General features: G+C 43.3%; 1 protein-coding gene across 2 annotated transcripts in view; it reads right to left on the bottom strand.

The window, feature by feature from the left end:
• Nucleotides 1-19,163, bottom strand: part of LOC133609747 (cysteine-rich secretory protein LCCL domain-containing 1-like) — a 64,447-nt gene that overhangs the window by 22,094 nt on the left and 23,190 nt on the right. For both annotated transcript variants that reach the window (XM_061965626.2, XM_061965627.2), the window contains exons 3-7: nt 12,519-12,637; nt 4,313-4,445; nt 4,124-4,239; nt 1,971-2,071; nt 1,725-1,901 (exon numbers count right to left, since the gene is read on the bottom strand). In XM_061965626.2, the coding sequence (XP_061821610.1) occupies nt 1,725-1,901; nt 1,971-2,071; nt 4,124-4,239; nt 4,313-4,445; nt 12,519-12,637 (646 nt within the window). The remainder of the gene's footprint in view (nt 1-1,724; nt 1,902-1,970; nt 2,072-4,123; nt 4,240-4,312; nt 4,446-12,518; nt 12,638-19,163) is intronic.

Below are 19,163 nucleotides of genomic sequence, written 5' to 3'. Positions count from 1 at the left end.
ATGTGTGATTTACCCTGGATAACCTTATCCGGCTTAATGGAAACGGGGCCTAAGTTACGTCAGCGGATATCTCCATATATGGGAGAGCTTTGTGCGAGTCCGCCATTGTAGTCCGATCCTTATTTTTCGCTATCATCTTGTTGTGGGGCAGACTGGCTTGTATGTGCACATGCATCCTCCGCTGTAGCCTTTTGTAATACAAAGTAGCGTATAATTCAAACTTATCAGTTGGCCTGATATGGAAGCGCTAAACACTACAACATGGCTGACAGGTGAGAAAATGCAGTCGAAGTGGAGGCACATAAATACGACCACCCACAAAACAGGCATCCTGAAGAGACATTCAGAAAGCGGCTTTAAGATGGTCTGTAAAACATAATCCATGCAACATTAACACCAAAGAATGTTATGTAGACCACAAGGAAGTAGAAAACACCTCTTAACATAACCATTTTTACATAACTGACATCACCAACAACTGGCCTGCTGTGGTCATGACAACATTTGGTATGGTGCCAACTGTTCTAGGTCATTGTTGTGTTAAATTACCTGGCCTGAAACATCATGACCAGAGTGGTCAGTACTGCATGGAGGATGTGTCAGCTTAAAGCCACGAAGCCATTTAAAAAAACAGAACTCTCTCTCTCTTAACCTGTCTGTCTGTCTGTCTGTATGTCTGTCTGTCTGTCTGTCTGTCTCTCTCTATTTCTTTATCTCTCTCACTGTCTCTCTCTGTCACTCTCTCTCTTTATCTGTCTGACTGACTGTCTGTCTGTCTTTCTCTCACTCTCTGTCGTTCTCTCTCTCTTTATCTGTCTGACTGACTGTCTTCTGTCTGTCTGTCTCTCTCTCTCTCTCTCTCTCTCTCTCTCTCTTTTCTCTCCCTCTCTCTCAATTCAATTCAATTTAAATTTAAAGGTTTTTTTTGACATGGGAAACATATGTCTACATTGCCAAAGCCAGCATTAAAACACAATCAAAAAAATTATCTCTCTCTCTCTTTTATCTGTCTGTCTGTCTGTCTCTCCCTCTCTCTCTATCGTTTTATCTCGCTCCCTCTTGCTCTCTCTCTCTGTCTCTCTCTCTCTTTAACAGTCTGTCTGTCTGTCTGTCTCTCTCGTTTTCTTTCCCTCTCTCTCGCTCTTTATCTGTCTGTCTTTCTGTCTGTTTCTCTCTCTCTCGTTCTCGCTCTCTCACTCATTCTCTCTCTCTCTCTCTCTTTCTCTCTCTCTCTCTTTATCTGTCTGACTCTCTCTCTCTCTTTATCTGTCTGACTCTCTCTCTCTCTCTCTCCTTCCATCTCCCTCTCTTTCTCTCTCTCCCTCTTGCTCTCTCTCCTTCTCTCTGTCTCTCTCTCTCTGTCTCTCCCTCGGCTGGCCAAAAGTAAACAGGCTTAAAATAAAACAGAGCTCACCCTCTTCTGCCTGCTCGCCACATTGAGACTGTCAGGGCCAGTCAGGGAGATGACAGATAAAGGCTACAGAACATCAAGGCTATTTAGGAATAATTACAAGAATAACATTTCCGGTCAAGGCCAAATTTGTTAGCCGTTTTTGCTCGCTCAGCACTTAAAAAAAGCCACTCATAAAATTTGACCCATTTTTTTTTTTTCTACAATACTTTATCACCACTCCCAAGCCTGGAACAGATCAGCCTCATCTTTTTTTTTTTTCTTGAAAGAAAAAGAAACTAGACACAAAATAAACAGTCAAATGGCAGCTTACACATCTGCTGTGTGTTGACCACTTCATTCTTTGGCAGGACCACTGTGGGGGGCTTGGTGGGGGCAGGAACAGGAAGACTGGGAGTCTCAGGTTTGGAAACCCGAGGCCGGATCTTCTGCTCGGGCTCAATAAAGTTGTTTTCTTCTCTTTCTTCTGGTAGAAGGTTGTTGTCGTGCCCTTAAAACGAAGTCAAGTCAATAACAATCACTTTTTCATCTTAGGTGCATCTAATGCGGCCCCACATACCTTTGTAGCAGAGATTGTCTCTGCAGCCGCCTCCATAGCTGGGAGGGCATGCGGAACAGGGGGTCCCGTGTTTGTACGGTGCATAACCCAACCAGTTTCCCCTTTTTAGGACACATAACAGTTTTATTAAAGGCACAGTTCGAAGCTTCATTTTACAGTCAGCGTAATGCAAAGTAACTGCACTACACTTCCAATCCAGCAGGTGTCAGTAAAAAAAGAACACCAATGCTAGCCAACAACAACTGTTAAGGCAAAGTGTATGGCAGCCATTTCTTGGTTCTGTGGTCAGACTAACCGCTGCACAGTTATTGTGGTTTTTGGCTTTCCCCCAAGTCAGTGAGGTAAATAAATAGCCCTGCAACTAAATTTAGAGCGAAACACAGTGGCCTTCTTGAAGACCTCTTGTTCCTGGTGTTGAAAAGCACAATTAGTTCAGTAAAGGTCCCATATTGATTGTTTTTTTTATTGTCTCAGAGGTCCCACAAAAGTTTATCTAAAGTGTTTTTTAAATTAGTTTCGTTAGTTTAGTTTAAAAGTGCTTTTGGTCGTTTATTATCTGGACCGTTGATGCTAATGAGCTGTCTCTGACAGAGAGTGTCGCTACATGAAGCACTATTGTGCACGTACTGTACACCGTAAAGCTACACTTGTCAAACACAACAAATGCTACATGGGATGGTTATTGTTTACATTAACAGTCAGATACTAGTACAAAAGTGGCACTTTAAAAAGACGGTGCCAATGCTTAAAAGATGCCCGAACCGGGACTTAAAAAATAGAAAACATGCACATTTGTGTTGAGTTGAACACATTAGTAGTAATTGAAATAACTCAATTATATAAAGTAAATGATAACTAAATAACAGATTAAAAAATAAGAAATCAAATCTACAACAAATTGTCATAATTATTGCAGCAATACAGAATGTAGAGATGGGCAAAAACTGACTTGTTTGGGTTGTAATGTTTGAGGCTCATAATTTTGGGGTTTCCTGAATGCAACCTTGCCCGCTGTAACCATCACTGGTGTATAATGAGGACCTGCTGTGTTGTTGTGGCTATATTGGCTAGCGTTACGCCGCCGTTATGAGGGCTGCTGTTGGTGTCTGAGTCCACATTCGTTTAGCACGAGCTGTCTGGCTACTTCAGTTTACGTTGCCATCGGTGCCATTATGCGGAGGGCACAAATGTTTGCAACACTAGCATAGCTATGTGCATCACTTTTTCCACATTTGGTTATGTTACAGCCTTATTTCCTAAAATGGAATACGTTCATTTTTGTCCTTAAAATTCTACACACAATACCCCATAATAACAATGTGAGTAAGTTGTTTTTTTTAAAAAGTTTTTGCAAATTTATTAAATATAAAAAACAAAGAACTTCCATGTATTGTATGTGAGCTCTAAAAAGTTCAGGCTAGTTTAGCCTATTTACTGAAAAAATAAGATAATTAGCATGGCTTAATGCTTTACTTTAAGATGTATCATGAAGCCTGTTTATTTATTCATTTTTTAAAAAGGGACAAGCGATAGAAAATGGATGGATGGATGGATAAAGGTGTCCTTTGTGAAGTGGTGGGCTCATACATCTAATCATCTACTCTCGCTAAGGCGGGTCAGAGGCGGTATAATGTCCATGAAGATGGAGGTTTTTTTTGTTGTATGTTTATGATGTTATTAAAACCTGACATTTAAAACCAAGCGTTTCCACTCCTAGAAGGGGATCTAACAAGTGAGGAAGATAATAGATATTTCTTACTTTAGCTGTTCATAGAGAGGCTATTGTAACACAATTACAGTTTTTCATTTGGCATAATATGGGACTTTTAATTCGTAAAATACATTAGAGCGTAAAGGTGTGGTGCAGATCTGAAATAAGGTGCCGACCGATTCTTTTTTTAAATTGTATTTTTATACTTATTTATACTGTTATTGTACTGTTACAGTCTGTTACAGTCGATTTGTCTATTTCTTTAATACTGTTACAATCTGCTTGCATTGGGGGACAATTGAGAGAAGTGACACACCAGATCCAGCAGATGGCGCTGTGGTGAACTGCATTCCGTGTAGAGTAAACTGCAACATGCGCTATAGCCTTTATATCTGCCATGCATTTGGGAAAGAGCAGCATTTTAAACAATGCAGGGACTTACTTTGGCGAATAGTTGCACACCAGATACACGGCTTTGGCCCAAATCTGTCCCCATACGTTCATATTGTAGCACATGTTGACCGCACAGCCAACCCGGCTGCTGGTGGCCCACACCAACTAGAATTTGATATCGACCATTAAAATAAACACCTGAAAATTTGTTTCCCGACCCAGATGTATCTGTTCTTACCTGGGTGTAATGTGTGCAAACTGGGCCAGAGCATCGTAACGGGCAATAGGGGTTACACTCCTGAGGGTAGGGGTAGGAGTAGTCTTTCACTTCATCATACCAGGCTTGTACATGGAAGGTGGGGGGTCGATACCTGCAGGGATTTGACACGGCATTATCAACAATAAAACAATGCTGGCTAGTCATTAAATCAAAAAAGTGTTGTTTTTCTTTTTCTGCTCTGGCATGTTTTATACATAACACAGAGCAGTGATTCAATTGAGATGAATGTGTATACTTACTGTAGACTCATAATTCATAAAGTGCTGTTTGTTTTTGCATCAATTTATTTAGGGTTCATGTCTAATTTGCTGTTTGAACAGCATGGTGGGTGTGGCTTGACATTTATTTTTTGCCTAGCAACTAAAACAAAGCTAAATGGTTGGTACTCACTCAAGTTTTCTTCTTAATTCTTTTGTTGAAAAAAAGTTTTGTAGTTTTTAAGAATGTTCACCAGGTTCAACTCTGTAAAAATAAAATACATAAATGCAATTTATAACTATTAGGGATACTAAAAAAAATGGAAACAAATCAAAATTACTATTTTAATTGATTACCATATTTATTTATTTTTTTATACATACAGTATACGTCTATGAATATATATATATATATATATATATATATATATATATATATATATATATATATATATATATATATATATATATATATATATATATATATATATACATATATATATATATATATATATATATATATATATATATATATATATATATATATATATATATATATATATATATATATATCTGTATATATATATATATATATATATATATATATATATATATATATATATATATATATATATATATATATATATATATATCCATCCATCCATCCATCCATCTTCTTCCGCTTATCCGAGGTCGGGTCGCGGGGGCAGCAGCCTAAGCAGGGAAGCCCAGACTTCCCTCTCCCCAGCCACTTCGTCCAGCTCCTCCCGGGGGATCCCGAGGCGTTCCCAGGCCAGCCGGGAGACATAGTCTTTGAGTACCTTGAAGGTAGAAAAGCGCTATACAAGTACAACCCATTTATTATTTATTTATTTAACGTGTCCTGGGTCTTCCCCGTGGCCTCCTACCGGTCGGACGTGCCCTAAACACCTCCCGAGGGAGGCGATCGGGTGGCATCCTGACCAGATGCCCGAACCACCTCATCTGGCTCCTCTCGATGTGGAGGAGCAGCGGCTTTACTTTGAGCTCCCCCCGGATGACAGAGCTTCTCACCCTATCTCTAAGGGAGAGCCCTGCCACCCGGCGGAGGAAACTCATTTCGGCCGCTTGTACCCGTGATCTTGTCCTTTCGGTCATAACCCAAAGCTCATGACCATAGGTGAGGATGGGAACGTAGATCGACCAGTAAATTGAGAGCTTTGCCTTCCGGCTCAGCTCCTTCTTCACCACAACGGATCGATACAGCGTCCGCATTACTGAAGACGCCGCACCGATCCGCCTGTCGATCTCACGATCCACTCTTCCCTCACTCGTGAACAAGACTCCGAGGTACTTGAACTCCTCCACTTGGGGCAGGGTCTCCTCCCCAACCCGAAGATGACATTCCACCCTTTTCCGGGCGAGAACCATGGACTCGGACTTGGAGGTGCTGATTCTCATCCCAGTCGCTTCACACTCGGCTGCGAACCGATCCAGCGAGAGCTGGAGATCCTGGCCAGATGAAGCCATCAGGACCACATCATCTGCAAAAAGCAGAGACCTAATCCTGCAGCCACCAAACCAGATCCCCTCAACGCCTTGACTGCGCCTAGAAATTCTGTCCATAAAAGTTATGAACAGAATCGATGACAAAGGGCAGCCTTGGCGGAGTCCAACCCTCACTGAAAACGTGTCCGATTTACTGCCGGCAATGCGGACCAAGCTCTGACACTGATCATACAGGGAGCGGACCGCCAAAATCAGACAGTCCAATACCCCATACTCTCTGAGCACTCCCCACAGGACTTCCCGAGGGACACGGTCGAATGCCTTCTCCAAGTCCACAAAACACATGTAGACTGGTTGGGCAAACTCCCATGCAACCTCAAGGACCCTGCCGAGAGTATAGAGCTGGTCCACAGTTCCACGACCAGGACGAAAACCACACTGTTCCTCCTGAATCCGAGGTTCGACTATCCGGCGTAGCCTCCTCTCCAGTACACCTGAATAGACCTTACCGGGAAGGCTGAGGAGTGTGATCCCACGATAGTTAGAACACACCCTCCGGTTCCCCTTCTTAAAGAGAGGAACCACCACCCCGGTCTGCCAATCCAGAGGTACCGCCCCCGATGTCCACGCGATGCTGCAGAGTCTTGTCAACCAAGACAGCCCCACAGCATCCAGAGCCTTAAGGAACTCCGGGCGGTTCTCATCCACCCCCGGGGCCTTGCCACCGAGGAGCTTTTTAACTACCTCGGCAACCTCAGCCCCAGAAATAGAAGAGCCCACCACAGATTCCCCAGGCACTGCTTCCTCATAGGAAGACGTGTTGGTGGGATTGAGGAGGTCTTCGAAGTATTTTCTCCACCGATCCACAACATCCGCAGTCGAGGTCAGCAGAACACCATCCTCACCATACACGGTGTTGATAGTGCACTGCTTCCCCTTCCTGAGGCGGCGGATGGTGGTCCAAAATCGCTTCGAAGCCGTCCGGAAGTCGTTTTCCATGGCTTCCCCGAACTCCTCCCATGTCCGAGTTTTTGCCTCCGCAACCGCTGAAGCCGCACACCGCTTGGCCTGTCGGTACCTGTCCGCTGCCTCAGGAGTCCTATGAGCCAAAAGAACCCGATAGGACTCCTTCTTCAGCTTGACGGCATCCCTCACCGCCGGTGTCCACCAACGGGTTCTAGGATTACCGCCACGACAGGCACCAACTACCTTGCGGCCACAGCTCCAATCAGCTGCCTCGACAATAGAGGCGCGGAACATGGTCCACTCGGACTCAATGTCCAGCACCTCCCTCGTGACATGTTCAAAGTTCTTCCGGAGGTGGGAATTGAAACTCTCTCTGACAGGAGACTCTCCCAGACGTTCCCAGCAAACCCTCACAATGCGTTTGGGCCTGCCAGGTCTGTCCGGCATTCTCCCCCACCATCGCAGCCAACTCACCACCAGGTGGTGATCGGTTGAAAGCTCCGCCCCTCTCTTCACCCAAGTGTCCAAAACATGAGGCCGCAAATCCGATGACACAACTACAAAGTCGATCATGGAACTGCGGCCTAGGGTGTCCTGGTGCCAAGTGCACATATGGACACCCTTATGTTCGAACATGGTGTTCATTATGGACAATCTGTGACGGGCACAAAAGTCCAATAACAGAACACCACTCGGGTTCAGATCCGGGCGGCCATTCTTCCCAATCACGCCTCTCCAGGTTTCACTGTCGCTGCCAACATGAGCATTGAAGTCCCCCAGTAGAACGAGGGAATCACCCGGAGGAGCACTCTCAAGTACTCCCTCGAGCGAATCCAAAAAGGGTGGGTACTCTGAGCTGCGGTTTGGCGCGTAAGCGCAAACCACAGTCAGGACCCGTCCCCCCACCTGAAGGCGGAGGGAAGCTACCCTCTCGTCCACCGGGTTGAACTCCAACGTGCAGGCTCTGAGCCGGGGGGCAACAAGAATTGCCACCCCAGCCCGTCGCCTCTCATTGCCGGCAACGCCAGAGTGGAAGAGAGTCCAGCCCCTCTCGAGAGAACTGGTTCCAGAGCCCTTGCTGTGCGTCGAAGTGAGTCCGACTATATCTAGCCGGAACTTCTCAACCTCTCGCACTAGCTCAGGCTCCTTCCCCCCCAGCGAGGTGACGTTCCACGTCCCAAGAGCTAGCTTCTGTAGCAGAGGATCGGACCGCCAAGTGCCCTGCCGTCGGCTGCCGCCCAGCTCACAATGCACCCGACCTCTATGGCCCCTGCTATGGGTGGTGAGCCCATTGGAGGGGGGGCCCACGTTGCCTCTTCGGGCTGTGCCCGGCCGGGCCCCATGGGGCTCGCCATCGTGCCCCACCTCCGGGCCTGGCTCCAGAGGGGGGCCCCGGTGACCCGCGTCCGGGCGAGGGAAATCTGGGTCCTTTATTTTTATTCGTCATGGAGGTCTTTGAGCTGCTCTTTGTCTGATCCCTCACCTAGGACCAGTTTGTCTTGGGAGACCCTACCAGGGGGCATAAAGCCCCCGGACAACATAGCTCCTAGGATCATTGGGACACGCAAACTCCTCTACCACGGTAAGGTGGCAGCTCAGAGAGGAGTATATATATATATATATATATATATATATATATATATATATATATACCATATTTATTTATTTTTTATACATACAGTATATGTCTATGAATTTACATGTAGATATATATATATATATATATATATATATATATATATATATATATATATATATATATATATATATATATATAGATGCCACCTCAGTAGAAGCATTTAAGTCCCATCTTAAAACTCATTTGTATACTTTTGTATGTAACCTGTAACCTGTTTTTAAAAGGTAGTGTCTCCCAAGTCAAACAGGTCCTAGGTGAGGGACCAGACAAAAAGCAACTCGAAGACCTCTATGGAAAGTCCAATTCAAGGAATGCGGGTCACTGGGGCCCCCCTTTGGAGCCAGGCCCAGAGGTGGGGCTCAATGGCGAGCGCCTGGTGGCCGGGCCTGTCACCACTGGGACCGGCCGGGCACGGCCTGCAAAGGTAGAGTGCGTCCTCCCTCCGATGGGCTCACCACTCACAGGAGGGTTGACAACTCTGCAACATTGGGTGTACTTCGAGGGTGGTGCCTCTGGATTGGCAGACCGGAGTGGTTGTCCCTCTCTATAAGAAGGGTAACTGGAGTGTGTGTTCCAACTATCATGGGATCACATTCCTCAGCCATTCCGGTGAGGTCTATTCGGGTGTACTGGAGAGGAGGCTATGCCGGCCGTACCTCAGATTCAGGAGGAGCTGTGTGGTTTTCGTTCTGGTCGTGGAACTGTGAATCAGCTCTATACTCTCGGCAGGGTTCTTGAGGGTGCGTGGGAGTTTGTCCAACCTGTCAACATGTGCTTTGTGGGCTTGGAGAAGGCCTTCGAGCATGTCCCTCAGGAAGTCTTGTGGGGAGTGCTCAGGGAGTATGGGGTATCGGACCGTCTCAATGTGGCAGTCCGCTCCCTGTATGATCAGTGTTAAAGCTTGGTCCGCGTAGCTGGCAGTAAGTCGGATTCGTTTCCAGTGAGGGTTGGACTTCGCTAGGGCTGCCCTTTGTCACCAATTCTGTTCATAACTTATATAGACAGAATTCCTAGGTTCAGTCAGTGCGTCCGGTTAGGTGGATGTAGGATTACAGCCCCTACTTTTTGCAGATTATGTGGTCTTGATGGCTTAATTTGGTCAGGATCTTTGGCTCTAACTGTATCGGTTCGCAGCCGAGTGTGAGAATCAGCACCCCCAAGTCCGAGTCCATGGTTCTCGCTCAGAAAAGGAAGCAGTGTCATCTCCGTCGTGGCGAAGAAGGAGCTGAGCCGGAAGGCAACGCTCTCAATTCACCCATTGTCATGGGTGAATTGATCACGGGTACGAGCGGCCGAAATGAGTTTCCTCCGTCGGGTGGCGGGGCTCTCCCTTAGAGATATGGTGAGAAGCTCTGTCATTCGGGAGGAACTGAAAGTAAAGCCGCTGCTCCTCCACATTGAGAGGAGTCAGATGAGGAGGTTTGTGTATCTGGTCAGGGTGCCCACCGGATGGCTTCCTGGGGCATGTCCGACCGGTAAGAGCCCACGGGGAAGGCCCAAGACACGTTGGGGAGACTATGTCTCCCGGCTGGCCTGGGAATGCCTCGAGATCCCCTGGGAGAAGCTAGATGAATTAGCCGAGGAGAGGTAAGTCTGGGCTTCCCTGCATAGGTTGCTGCCCTTTGCGACACGACCTCGGATAAACAAAAGAAGATGGATGGATGGATGGATTGTCACTCCTTATCCAAACATTCCAAAAAACCCACACAAATTAATAAAAATTCACAACCTAGTCTTGTCCCTGGGTTTTCACTCAGTCCTATTACCTAAGGACAAATATTTGGAATATTCCATAAGTCACATGGTCTATAGGAAGTTGCATCATTCAGCCAATAGAAAGGCCAAACTAAGTTTAGTCAGCACAATCCTGATACCTATTTTTTCAAACATAGTTTTTATGAATTTTTTTGGTTGTTTTTTGTTGAATATGCTTCGTGTCTATATGTTATTATCATGAATGTCATTTGTTTATATTTCATGGATTTGCAAATTTTGTGCTAAATCTCACTCCTGTTACTTTCAGTCTTTTGCATAGAAATATTGTGCAACAATAAGATCAAGTTGCCTGAATTGGGAAAATACACACTTTGAGCAGTTCAATGTGTGTATTATCAGATGTCAAGTTGTTAAAAGATAGAAAAAGGTTTATTGTGATAAGCTTACAACAATTAAATGGTGCTGATATAGAGGAATAGCCCACAAATTGTAGGTGTGCATGTATAATATGTGTTGACACATAATGCACTGAATGCTGCATTTATCTATGTGCAGGACTTCTGGAAGAATTGATAATAGTTCATAAAATGCCAAGCACTTCAGTTATGTGTATGTGTTTGCTTCTGCTTCGAACGACACAAAACAGCTAATTCGCTGTCTTGGGAGTAGAGTGGTTATTGGAAGTGCCAGTGAGCAAACAGGAAACGCTAACGCAGAAACCAAACATCCTCGCCATTTTTACTTTGCCACCCTTGAGGAAAGGCAGAGTAAGCATTGCCAGAAACTTCCTCCCTATCCAATTAACACTTGGCTTTCTTGCCGACCCAGCATATAAAAAAAAAAATCAAATGCAGCATTGTGACTCGAACACACTTTATTTGAATGAGATGTTCCTTTAGTTTGCCAGTTATGGGCTGTTACATAATGGCTACATCAATAGTTCAGTGTATGCATAATCATTTTGTCAGAGAGGCTACTGGGGGCTATGTGAGGGCCCTAGCAGGCTGTGGGCCCTTAGAATTGTCATCAGCTTTCCCCTTTATACGATGGCCTTGGTTCACAAATGCTCTTAATGTGGGTGAGTAAATGTGTTGGAACATAAATGAATGTTTCAGATAGACGAACACGTTTCAAGTGTAAAACGTACACAGGGAATGTCTGCAACTTGCAGACGACAAAGCAGACGGCGGAAAATAAGGAAGCCTTTGGTGGTGTTTCTTTCTGTGATTATAATAAATTATCATCATTATGTATTAAAACAGTACAGTAATTTTACAATGAGTTCTGAGTATGTGCTTTTACGCCCATCTAGTGTCTACGTTTAAGTCTGTGTGGTATAAAACGAGTAAAACATCAATACAGTGTTTGTTTTCCAAATTTTGTTGAAATCCTGTTCTTTTTTAGGTCAGGGTTACAAGAAATCAGTAAATCAGTGTTATTTAAAAAAGCCTAAAATAAAATAAATAAATTGATAATGTGGGGCTTCACGGTGGCAGAGGGGTTAGTGCATCTGCCTCACAATACGAAGGTCCTGAGTAGTCTTGGGTTCAATCCCGGGCTCGGGATCTTTCTGTGTGGAGTTTGCATGTCCTCCCCGTGACTGCGTGGGTTCCCTCCGGGTACTCCGGCTTCCTCCCACTTCCAAAGACATGCACCTGGGGATAAGTTGATTGGCAACACTAAATTGGCCCTAGTGTGTGGATGTGAGTGTGAATGTTGTCTGTCTATCTGTGTTGGCCCTGCGATGAGGTGGCGACTTGTCCAGGGTGTACCCCGCCTTCCGCCCGATTGTAGCTGAGATAGGCTCCAGCGCCCCCCGCGACCCCAAAGGGAATAAGCGGTAGAAAATGGATGGATGGATGGAATTTGATAATGTAAAAAAAATGCATCCTGGACTGACCATATAGTGACAACATTTTTATATTGTGTTAAATTATATGTATATGTTTGTTATTGGGGTCGTAGTTTGCATCAGTGAAGAAGAGCATCGCAGCATATTCAATATCGTGCACCTCTCAGGTCCCTAAATATGCTGACTTAAAATTTTACATCAGTACTGGCGCAGTATATTTTTACACCACTGCAAACTACAACCGCAATAATAAAAATGAGTCGTGCATGTTTATTGTCTATTAAAAAAATATGAGGATTTATTTACCTCCCCCAGTGAGCTCCCAGATTTTGTCCGATCTGGGGCAGTAAGCTTGCAGGGCCGTGCTCCCACAGACAGGTCTCGGCCCACTCTTCTGCCGTGCGCTCCAACTCAGTGTCCCATTGCTGAACAAAGCGAGGAAGCGCAGACACAAAAGCATTATTAGGGTTATACAACCTATACATTGTGAGATTATATTGCAGGGATTTGCTCAAACATGAGGTGAAATTTTGGACTCAGTCATTACTGCTTCTCGCAATGTGCTGTTATGTTGACTAAAAATGCATGTAAGTAATTCCTTGCATATGTTTGTGGTAAAATGTAACTCTAAAAATAATGAAAATGTGACTCTGTGGTGACTTGACAGAATCATATTTCCGTTGAGAAGGTTTTCTCGGAACGCTAAAAGCGTCTTCCCACCACGCTGACCTGTATACCACCATACAGAACCCTGCACGAACGGCAGCTGTACACGATTTCCTCTGAAGGACACCATATGTTGCATTTTAATGGCACACTTTCACTCTCACCTACAAGCTTATAACCCAGTTCCCGGAAGAGTCCATTAGTTTTTTACTCATGTGCATGTGGTATTAATTGTCATAGATGTCACAAGTGTCCACATTTTCAGACGTTGGACCCTAAAAGTTAAACCTGGCTTCTTTCTGAAATGTAAGAGCACTAGGGATGATGTTCGTTAAGAAAAAAAGTATACTTAAAGGGGAACTGCACTTGTTTTTTTAATGTTGCCTATCGTTCACAGTCATTATGAGAGACAAGTACACAATTCCTGCAAGCTGAAAACATCCCAGTTCTTGCATGGTCAGCATATGCACCGGACATGTCACCCATTGAGCATGTTTGAGATGCTGTGGATCGGCGTATACGACAGTGTGTTCCAGTTCCTGCTAATATCTAGCAACTTCGCACAGCCAATGAAAAGGTGGACCAACATTCCACAGGCCACAATCAACAACCTGATCAACTCTATGTGAGGCAAATGGTGGTCACACCAGATACTGATTCCTTTTCTGACCCCCCCAGAGCCCCAATAAAGCAAAACTGCACATTTTAAAGTGGCATGTTATAATGGGCAGCCTAAGGCACACCTGTGCAATAATAATGCTGCTTAATCAGCATCTTGATATACCACACCTGTGAGGTGGGATGGATTATCTTGGTAAAGAAGAAATGCTCACTAACACAGATTTAGACAGATTTGTGAACAATATTTGAGAGGACTCGGTCTTTTCTGTATATAGTAAGTTTTACATATTTGAGTTCATCTCATGAAAAATGGAAGCAAAAACAAAACTGTATTTTTTTGTTCAGTACCGTATTGGTCATTTTCTTCCGTGATTTCTTCTGTGCATTGAATTCCGTTGCCATAGCAGCGCACTTCCTACTTCTTGCCAAAAAGGTGTGTTTCTACTTCCGAAAACAAATGCAAGTGTTTTTTTCTAAGCATGGCAAACTTGGCAATACACAACAAAGACGATTATTTTTGGAGATATGAGGATACACAACCTTATCTTTTTTAAGTTAAATATACTGAGGATGAACTGTTGGTTACAGAAGCGAGCACAAACAGAAGGTGAGACGTTGGAGCAGACGGAAGCCAGGAGTGTGAGGTCGGCTTGACTCGAATACGTAAATGTGGAACTTGGAGCCAAGGTATTTCGACATAAATGGAGTGCTTAACCAAATAAACCGGAAAAATGCCCTTGGACAGCTGGACCAAACGCACAACTGTCCATCGAGTGAGTCACACTTTAAATATTGATCATGATACACATAGCACACCATGCCTGTTATGACAACTACAGTACATACACTGTATGGCTAGCTGTGTACAAACAAAACATGAATTGTGGGCTAATACTTTACAGATACTGTAATATAATTGTTCATATTTTTCAGTCAGTACAGAGTGGTGTCCTATCGCAATGTGTTGTGCATTACAAACTCAAACGTGTTTCGTGCTGACGTAGAAGCTAGTTTATCTCTTTCCGTAGCTAGCTATTATGGCTAATACCAAAGCATGCCGATGTGTTACTACGCTAGAAAAACAGTTCCTAAGTGTTTGTTTTTACAACAACAATGTTGTTACAGCTTGGTTATTATACAGGTTACAGAACGTAAACAAAGTATTGTTGACGGTTTTGAATGCATTTTTAAAGCAATCTAGAGGTGGAATTGATTGCTCCCATTAGCTGCATTGCTCGCCACCAAGTTATAATGCAAAAAAAACAAACTTGTGTCTTCTTGTCCCTCATAATGATTGTGAACAATAGGCAACATTTGAAAAAAAAAGTGCAGTTCCCCTTTTAAAAATCTTTACATTTTTAGGTCCTAGTGTCTTAAACGTGTTAATATCATTGCGTTGGATTTTTAAATATTGTGCATTGATTTTGTTTTGAAATAACACGTGTTTCATGTAATTGTTGTGGAACATGTTGTGGAAGAAGGATATCATCCATAAGAGAGATAGCGGAACGGTGTTTCGGTTGGATATGGGGATAAATAATTTTTGGAACTGGTCGTGATTAGAAAAATAAGTCGCTTTCGGAATTTATTTCTAAGCACAAAGATCTGGAAAGCACTTCGCAGCCTTTGCCATTGGAAAGTGATCAACTATCGTGGCAAAGGTTGCTTGTCATTGAAAGAGCATTGCGAGGAAAACAAACATGCAGAGAAGAAAAGTTTGAGAAGAGAAAACTACAAACAAACTGAGTCATTTTCATAAGTTACTACTCTTCCTGCAATAAGCAATATTATAGCATATTGCTGTTGACCAGTACAAATTATGTCTCATGATCTAAATCATCATTAAAAATACTAAACCAACCTGTACTAGATTTAGTGTGCATGGCCAAAGTTACCTAAACAGCACTATAAAATATGATCATGAATTTATTAAGATTACATGTAATAAAAAGCTTCATGTTGTAATTGAATAAACCAAAAGACTTGTAGCAGATACCATGAATTAAATCTTACATCCATGACTTTACTTAGTGACTCACTAGTTAAACAAAATATTTGAGTTTATACAATTACAATATTTGTTATCAAATATAGCCATCACATCTCGTGTTCATGAAATGCCTTATAGTGATGTGGTGAAGAGATTTTCTCAAAGCAAACAAAACAATGAACTAATTTAAAAAAAAAAAACTATGGATGTTGTACATGTTGGAATGAAGATATTTTTCTTAACAATGAACTATTGATACTGTATATTGATATTGATATTGATAAACAATTGATATTGGTACAGTCATGAAAAAGAGGTGTGGGTTTAAGTTTATAGCATTGAATTTGAATTACGTCACGTCCAGCTCATCGAATATGCGTGGTGGTCAAGCAGCGTCTGTTCTCAATAGGTACTGGGCGCCATTTAGCCTTTCTAGAAGAAAAATGCTTCTAGTCTAGCGTTGTCTTCGGCTGCACGTATTGTTCTAATCGCAAACATTTCTTCAGAGTTCCTCGAGAAGTAATTAAGAAGGGCGGAAGAGGGCAAGCGGCACACACTCCAGTACAAGGGAGCAGAGTGGAAGAACGCACAAATATGCAGTCACCACTTTGTTAAAGGTTTGTTTGGTACATCTTTAATATACTTTACTCATTTAGTATTTTCCATTGAAGTATTAGCTTGATATTATTTGTATTACATTTTTTAACAAACAGAAACCAGAAAGTGTAAGCACTGCTTTCGATACCGTCTATCATAACATTTTATTAGAACGTATCAAAACATGTCTTAGCAGACTTAGCCTTTTCTTGGTTTAACTCCTATCTTACTGACAGGATGCAGTGCGTCTCCCATAACAATGTGACTTCGGAGTATGTTAAGGTAACGTGTGGAGTTCCACAGGGTTCGGTTCCTGGCCCTGCACTCTTCAGCATCTACATGCTGCCGCTAGTAATATATGCTGCTTTAATCTTACTTAGGGATCTCTCCTGAAGGAATCAATAAAGTACTGTCTATCTATAAAGGTAACATACAGTGTTAGCTTTCACTGTTATGCCGATGACACCCAACTCTACATGCCCCTAAAACTGACCAATACGCCAGATTGTAGTCACCTGGAGGTGTGTCTAAATGAAATGGATGTCCAGCAACTTTTTTGCATCTTACTTAACGCTAAGAAAACGGAAATGTTGATTATCGGTCCTGCTAGACACCGGCACCTATCTAAAAATACCACCTTAACATTTAACAACCAAATAATTACACAAAGCGACTCTGCAAATAGTCTCTGTATCATCTTCGACCCAGCTCTCTCGTTTGAGTCCCACATTAAGAGTGTTACTAAAACGGCCTTCTTTCATCTCCGTAATATCGCTAAAATTTGTCCCATTTGGTCCACCACTGTCGCTGAGATCATTATTCATGCGTTCGTTACGTCTCGTCTCGATTACTGTAACGTGTTATTTTCAAGTTCTCCCTATGTCTAGCATTAAAAGACAATAGTTGGTACAAAATGCTGCTGCTAGAGTTTTGACGAGGACGAGAAAGTTTGATGATATTACGCCTATACTGATTCACCTGCACTGGCTTCCTGTGCACTTAAGATGTGACTTTAAGGTTTTACTACTTACATATAAAATACTTAACGGTCTAGCTCTATTCTATCTTGCTGATTGTATTGTACCATATGTCCCGGCCAGAAATCTACATTCAAAGAATTCCGGCCTATTAGTGATTCTCAGAGCCCAAAAGAAGTCTGCAGGCTTTAGAGCGTTTTCTATTCGGGCTCCAGTACTCTGGAATGCTCTAAAAAGTTAAAGTTAAAGTACCAATGATTGTCACACACACTAGGTGTGGCGAAATTATTCTCTGCATTTGACCCATCACCCTTGATCACCCCGTGGGAGGTGAGGGGAGCAATGGGCAGCAGCGGTGGCCGCGCCCGGGAATCATTTTTGGTGATGTAACCCCCAATTCCAACCCTTGATGTTGAGTGCCAAGCAGTGACGTAAAGGGTCCCATTTTTATAGTCTTTGGTATGACTCGGCCGGGATTTGAACTCACAACCTACCAATCTCAGGGCGGACACTCTAACCACTAGGCCACTGAGTAGGTGAACAGTTACCGGTAACAGTTAGAGATGCTACCTCATTAGAAGCATTTAAGTCCCATCTTAAAACTATTTTGTGTACTCTAGCCTTTAAATAGACCCATTTTTAGACCAGTTGATCTGCTGTCTCTCTTTTCTGCTTTCCCCCCCTCTCCTGCGTGGAAAGGTTATCAGGTGACAATGGATCAGCCTCCACAGATGAAGCTCTAGCTGTTCAAAGGTGGGACCCAGGATGGACCACTCCTCTTTGCAGCAGTTGGTGACGTTTCTTTGCTGCTGACTTGTCTCCATACAAGATGATGCCCTGCTGGTCTCCCAATGGACTGGACTTGCACATGAAGTCGGGACCTGGGGTGACCACTCCTAATGCATCAGTCGGGGACGTCTCTGTGCCCCGACGTGTCTACATCTGCGGTCCCTTCCAAGGTTTCTCATTGTTCCCATAGGGTTGAGTTTTTTCTTGCCCTGATGCAAGATCTGAGCCAAGGATGTCTTTGTGGCTTGTGCAGCCCTTTTAGACATTTGTGATTAAGGGCTATATAAATAAACTTTTATTGATTGATGATTGATTGAAAGTCAGAGTCTATGATACTTTGTCAGGTAAGGTACTTCTACGTCTCCCCTCTTGTTTATTTTGTACACAAATGTTTTAGAGTACATATGATAAGACAAAAATCAAATATGGTCATAATTCAGTAATTCTTAGTTTGTTAAATGGATATGCAGTCCCAGGGGTCAAGCTGCCGGGTGCTAGTTTGTTTACATGGACGCAAGACGCATGGTTGAATCATGAAATGCAACCTGGCCTGGAGAGTCTTGGTTACAATGTCCTTGATCCAGCCACACACAAAGAAATTGTTGACCTCCATGCTTTTACAAGTTTTCATCGTTTAGAATGACGTCATTGCACAATATAGTTCGACATTTCTGGGAACTTCACCGACGGATAATCCTTGATATCACTCAACAAATCTTTTTTTGATAAAGTATACGGATTTATTCAATTGCATGATTGGATTTTTTGCTCGTATCTACTTTTTGCAGGAAGATCTAGGCTCCTTGTGTACTCATATAGTTTGCACGCTGATTGTTGCGCAACAGCCATCTTGGTTTGGTGGGCCACCACGGGTTTTCACTTCCAAGAAGAAGTCACGTGTCGGAATACAAGCAATAGCATCTCACAAATAGAAACAATTGGTGAGTTTTCTTGCATTTTTACAGAAATTCAATTTAGGAAATGCCTTCCAAAGCATCTTAAAAATGGTAAAATCTCTTCCACTTTAGGAGGCGATGCCCCTTGAACCCCCAAAAGTTCCCCCTTGACCACAAGCTGATGTTTTTTAATTCCTCTACTTTTTACCTCACTGGGATCCCTGTTGTAACTACATTTCCATAATAGAAAATAAAACATCTAATTGTCACTAAAACACAAGGTCAAATCTACAAAAAATATGGTATCTCCAATAATGAGCGTCGGCATCGGGCGCCTTAACCCCGCGTTCGGTTCATCCCGCAGCGCCAGTTCTGCTTACCAAAAGTGGCCCACTCGGCTCACTGCATTCCACTG

This window comes from Nerophis lumbriciformis, linkage group LG07, assembly GCF_033978685.3.
Source record: "Nerophis lumbriciformis linkage group LG07, RoL_Nlum_v2.1, whole genome shotgun sequence".
Taxonomy (NCBI): Eukaryota; Metazoa; Chordata; class Actinopteri; order Syngnathiformes; family Syngnathidae; genus Nerophis; species Nerophis lumbriciformis.
This window is presented reverse-complemented; position numbering and strand designations above follow the sequence as displayed.